Genomic DNA, 6090 nt, shown 5'->3' on the forward strand with positions numbered 1-6090 from the left:
CTAATTATAGAATAAACTTATCACATTAATCTATTTACACTAAACTACCAATTAAAGAAGAAACTGTTCACACTAAACTACTGAAAAAATAAGAAAACTATTGAACTACTGATTAAAGAAACTTTTCACATTTAACTGCTGATTAAAGAAGTGTTCAATATAAACTACTAGTTTATGATGAAACTGTTTATTAAACTACTGATTAAATGAACTTTGTGCTAAACTACTGAATAAAGAAGAAACTCTTTTACATTAAACTACTGATTAAATAAACACTGTGCTAAACTACTGAATAAAGCAGAAACTCTTTTACATTAAACTACTGATTAAATAAACTTTGTGCTAAACTACTGAATAAAGAAGAAACTCTTACATTAAACTACTGATTAAATAAACTTTGTGCTAAACTACTGAATAAAGAAGAAACTCTTACATTAAACTACTGATTAAATAAACTCTTCATGCTAAACTACTGAATAAAGAAACTCTTTTACATTAAACTACTGATTAAATAAACTTTGTGCTAAACTACTGAATAAAGAAGAAACTATTTTACATTAAACTACTGATTAAATAAACTTTGTGCTAAGCTACTGATTAAAGAAACTATTTTACATTAAACTACTGATTAAACTCTTCCTGCTAAACTACTGAATAAAGAAACTCTTTTACATTAAACTACTGATTAAATAAACTTTGTGCTAAACAACTGAATAAAGAAACTCTTTTACATTAAACTACTGATTAAATAAACACTTTGTGCTAAACTACTGAATAAAGAAGAAACTTTTACATTAAACTACTGATTAAATAAACACTTTGTGCTAAACTACTGAATAAAGAAGAAACTTTTACATTAAACTACTGATTAAATAAACTCTTCGTGCTTAACTACTGAAAAAAGAAGAAACTCTTTTACATTAAACTACTGATTAAATAAACTCTTCGTGCTAAACTACTGAATAAAGAAGAAACTCTTTTACATTAAACTACTGATTAAATAAACACTTTGTGCTAAACTACTGAATAAAGAAGAAACTTTTACATTAAACTACTGATTAAATAAACTCTTCGTGCTTAACTACTGAAAAAAGAAGAAACTCTTTTACATTAAACTACTGATTAAATAAACACTGTGCTAAACTACTGAATAAAGAAGAAACTTTTACATTAAACTACTGATTAAATAAACTCTTCGTGCTTAACTACTGAAAAAAGAAGAAACTCTTTTACATTAAACTACTGATTAAATAAACTCTTCGTGCTAAACTACTGAATAAAGAAGAAACTCTTTTACATTAAACTACTGATTAAATAAACTCTTCGTGCTAAACTACTGAATAAAGAAGAAACTCTTTTACATTAAACTACTGATTAAATAAACTCTTCATGCTAAACTACTGAATAAAGAAGAAACTCTTTTACATTAAACTACTGATTAAATAAACTCTTCGTGCTTAACTACTGAAAAAAGAAGAAACTCTTTTACATTAAACTACTGATTAAATAAACTCTTCGTGCTAAACTACTGAATAAAGAAGAAACTCTTTTACATTAAACTACTGATTAAATAAACTCTTCGTGCTTAACTACTGAAAAAAGAAGAAACTCTTTTACATTAAACTACTGATTAAATAAACTCTTCGTGCTAAACTACTGAATAAAGAAGAAACTCTTTTACATTAAACTACTGATTAAATAAACTCTTCGTGCTTAACTAGTGAAAAAAGAAGAAACTCTTTTACATTAAACTACTGATTAAATAAACTCTTTGTGCTAAACTACTGAAAAAAGAAGAAACTCTTTTACATTAAACTACTGATTAAATAAACCTTTCGTGCTAACTACTGATTAAACTTTTCACATTTAACTGTTGATTAAAGAAGAAACTGTTCAATATAAACTACTAGTTCATGATGAAACTGTTCATTAAACTACTGAATAAAAAAATATTTACACTAAACTACCAATTAAAGAAGAAACGTTGCACTTTTAAGCAACTGATTAAATACAGTACGCTTTATTAAACTACTAATTGAAAAACAAACTCTTGAGATGAAACGAGTGATGAAATAATGAGAAGTGAAGGAACTGCTGATCAAATGCATGGCAGAGACTGAGTGCCATGATCCTCCGTCATCGAGCGGAGCGCAGGAACAGAGCAAGGCTGTCTTTAGAAAATGAGTAGGAAGCGAAAAATGAAGTTAGCTGGGAGAAAAAAAAAGAGAAAGAGATGAAAGAAGAAAGAAAAACACAGGATGCTGCGATTTGGAAAGACAGAGCTCAAGAGACAAGTAAGGGCAGGTCTGGGACAAAGAGCTCGGAAAGAATTAAAAAACAACAAAGAGAGAGAGAGAGACAGAGAGAGAGAGAGAGAGAGAGAAGAAGATTGCAGCTACAGCCGCTGCAGTGTGTTGCGAGCCGGCATTAAAAAAAGTGTTTTATGCTACTGAGGTGGTTTCCAGCCCACCGGACACACTCTCTCCTGACTCGGGAGGGAAGTGAAGGATCATGGGATATACGTGGGTGGACAATAACCAAACAGACACTGGTTAAAGGTGTGAGAGAGTGGAGGAAAAGAAAGAAAAATTGAGGAAGGAAGACTACAAATACTCGCTTTTAAAAAGCACTGTGTGTCTCAGTATACGTAGTGCTTACGAGATAAACATTCATAAACTGACTCTATATTCTGTGATCAAAGTCTCTGAGAACGCTGAAAATCAACACCTGTAATCTGTTTAAATGTAATATGTATATTAATACAGGGTTCACATTAAACTAATGATTGAAGAAACTACTAATTAAACTACTGACTTAGCAAAAAACATTTATCATTAAACAACTCTGTTTGCAATCAAAGTCTTCGCTAACGCTGAAATATACACAGCTGCAATTCATGTTAGAGTTTAATATGTACATTAATAAAGAGTCTACAGTTGGGACTAATTAAACATTACTGTTCATTCTTATTATTATGCTTTTATGAAACATGGACAACTGCTTGATGAAAATATGTTAAACGTATTAATCATAAGCCAGTGATTTTCCATGTTTGCATTTTCTAAAAAGATCATCCTGATGAGAAAACAGTTCAATTTAAGAATAATACATTTCCTTTGGTCTGAGTAAAATCAAGACCGTACAGTTCTACAGGTATCATTAATATCAGTACACGACAAATAAACATGATACAATGCAAACACAAAGTCCAGCTCCGTATGTCTGTGACCCTAATATGATATTTGTCCTGTGAGTGGTATTGTAATCGAATTTCACAACTTGGCAAAGTGTGTGTGTGTGTGTGTGTGTGTGTGTGAGTCATTTGATATCCAGGCCAACAGCATTCTCTTCACAACTGTGTGATACATGCCATGGGAATATCCTCTTCTCCGAAACAGGCGATTCTCTCAGAGTCCTGGAGTGCAACCAAATTACCCCAATACATACGATCAATGCCAAGATGTAATTGTAATAAGAATATGGTTGGAATTCTGTGGAATGGATTAAAGTAGAGCTAAATTTACACCAGCAGAGCTGAATGCACACTCGAGTTAGACACAATACCAAACCAAACACACATGCAACAGGCAGAGGATGTAGAGCTCTGTAAATGAAGGGCGTTACAACTCTGCGGAAACCTGCAAAACCTTTTCCCTGAGTTCTGTGGGCGAGATTCCATGTGGGCCTGATAATAATCCCAAACCAAAACACCACACCACCAGCATCTGAATGGACCAAAGAACAGACCATACTGGATGAGAAATGGGAGTGTTGAGATGGACTCTAACCTGTAATAGAAACACCAAGGTCATGGGTCCCATTCCCAGGGAATGAATGCACTGACCAAATGTGTAGATTGAATGCAATGTTTGGGTTAGCTGCGTTGGAAAAAAGTGTCTGCCAAATGCAATAATGGAAATACAAAATAATCCTTTATGGTCATTAGCTGGTCTAAACTTTTGTGGCACTCAAAAAGTAAGGTTTGGCAATAGAAATGCAAGGTCATGGGTTCATAAAGGAATTATATGGTATTTTAAAGGAAAATTGAATATTCTTGTAATTCAATGAGAATGTCATGGGTCCGATTCCCAGGGAATGCATGAATTGACCAAATGTGTAGACTGAATGCAGTGTAAAAATAAAAGAATTGGATCCTTTATGGTCATTCACTAGTCTCAACTTCTATGAAGCTCAAAAATAAAAGTGGCAATAAAAACAAAGGCCATGGGTTTCGATTCCCAGGAAGTGCAGGAACTGACCAGATAATGTAGACTGAATGCAGTGTAAACTGCTTCAGAAAAAATAAAAATAATTGTCTTTACTAAATATATTAATGTAGATATAAAATATATGGATGCTTAATAGTCAAATTTTTTTTTGGAGCTCGGAAAGCAGAGTGACAATAAAGACGCAAGTGCATGGGTTCAATTCCCAGGAAATGCATGGACTGACAAAATATGCAATACTGAATGCAATGTAAAAATAAAAGAAATGGATGCTATAAAGTCATTAGCTAGTCTAAATTCTTGTGGCTATTAAAAAATGAATAAAAACGCAAGGTCATGAACGTATATAATATACAGCTTGAATCCAAGTATCTTTGAATAAAACAACATACATGCATAGAGGTTTGCTGGAAACAGTATGTCTCGAGCAGAAGGACGTGAACTCACTGTTGTTGGACTTGAGGTCTCGGTGGATGACGGGGACGATGGCCTCGTTGTGCAGGTACTGCATCCCTCGGGCGATCTGCACCGCCCAGTTGACCAGCACATGTGGCGGGATCCTTCGTCCGGCCAGAGCGCGGCTCAGTGGGCCACCGGACGCGTACTCCATGACCAGACACAGGTTGGGCTCCTGCAGGCAAACACCGATGAGTGCGATGATGTTGGGGTGCTTGAGCATGGCGAAGAGCCTGGCTTCGTTCTGGACGCTCTGCGCCGTGACGCTGATGTCCTCGTCTGGATCCTGACGGGCTGCTTTCACGGCCACCAACTCGCCCTTCCAGGTCCCTCGGTAGACCTTCCCGAAGCCGCCGACCCCGATGACCTCCTCCAGACTCAGCTCGCTGAAGTCCACCGTGTCCGGCTCCAGCTCGCTCACCACGGCCGGTCCCAGACCCGAGCCCTGCAGCTCACCGTATCCACTGGGCTTGAAGGAGACATAGTTGGACGGGAAGATTCCCACCTTGTTGTTGACCTTTCCCGCCCACCATCCTTCGTCTCCGGATATCTCCGAATCCAGAGACAGGACCTCCACTAGGTCTCCTTTACGCAGCGTGAGTTCGTCTATCCCCGAAGCCTCGTAGTCGAACAAAGCGGTCCAAACCGGGTTGGTGAAGTTACCCTTCTGAGTCTGATCCAGACTCTTCCAGGCGGACAGCGGGCCGCGGGAGAATATGTTCTTCAGCGGCTCCATGGAGAGTTTACAAGGCACTTTGAGTGAAATCAGAAGAAGCGTGATGTTGAAGTTCATGTGGGTTCGTCACAACCCTGTACGCCCGGATCATCGGTGGAAGCGTCTCCATCAGTCATTGATCCCCATCTAGACACCAAATCAGTCACTCCAGGAGCATCTACCCCCAAAACATCACATACGAGAGGAAAACATCTCAAAGATCTCAAGTCCTTGTAAAACCCCCGTGCGACTGGAGACGCATCGGCCCTGGAGAGCTGAAGTCTGTGCTCAGGGCTCCATTGAGGGCTCAGTATTTTTAGCTGTTGGTGGTTTTGCCCGAGCAGGAAGCGCTCAGAAGAAGAATAGCAGGAAAAGCCGCTCCGACTCGCGGCCAAACGCGCCGAGAAACGCGCTCGCGTCGTCAGGTTTCTCCGATCATCGCGGGTCTGGTCAGTTTCTGAAGTTCTGCTCAAGTTCTGGAACTTCTTTCTGGGCGGCTGATCGCGTCTCGCTGTTTCAGTGGCGTCGCGTCGTTTCTGCTGCTCCGCGTCGCCCGTGTTGAGTCGCTCTCAGAGGCGGAGTGTGGAGCTCGAGTGCCGTCAGCTCTTCCCGTCTGTCCGGTAGAGGGTGGGACAGGAAAAGAATCAGATGACTGCCGACTCTCCTCCTCCCTCTCCTGGCCGCTCTCTCTCT

General features: G+C 38.5%; 1 protein-coding gene across 1 annotated transcript in view; it reads right to left on the reverse strand.

Moving 5' to 3' along the window:
- LOC132134572 (mitogen-activated protein kinase kinase kinase 11-like) overlaps positions 1–6090 on the reverse strand; it is a gene marked incomplete at its 3' end in the record, with an annotated part of 19098 nt that extends 13008 nt beyond the window's left edge. The window contains exon 1 of the mRNA XM_059547101.1: positions 4674–6090. Within this exon, the coding sequence (XP_059403084.1) occupies positions 4674–5475 (802 nt within the window). The remainder of the gene's footprint in view (positions 1–4673) is intronic.

This window comes from Carassius carassius, unplaced genomic scaffold (assembly GCF_963082965.1).
Source record: "Carassius carassius unplaced genomic scaffold, fCarCar2.1 SCAFFOLD_158, whole genome shotgun sequence".
NCBI classification, from domain to species: domain Eukaryota; kingdom Metazoa; phylum Chordata; class Actinopteri; order Cypriniformes; family Cyprinidae; genus Carassius; species Carassius carassius.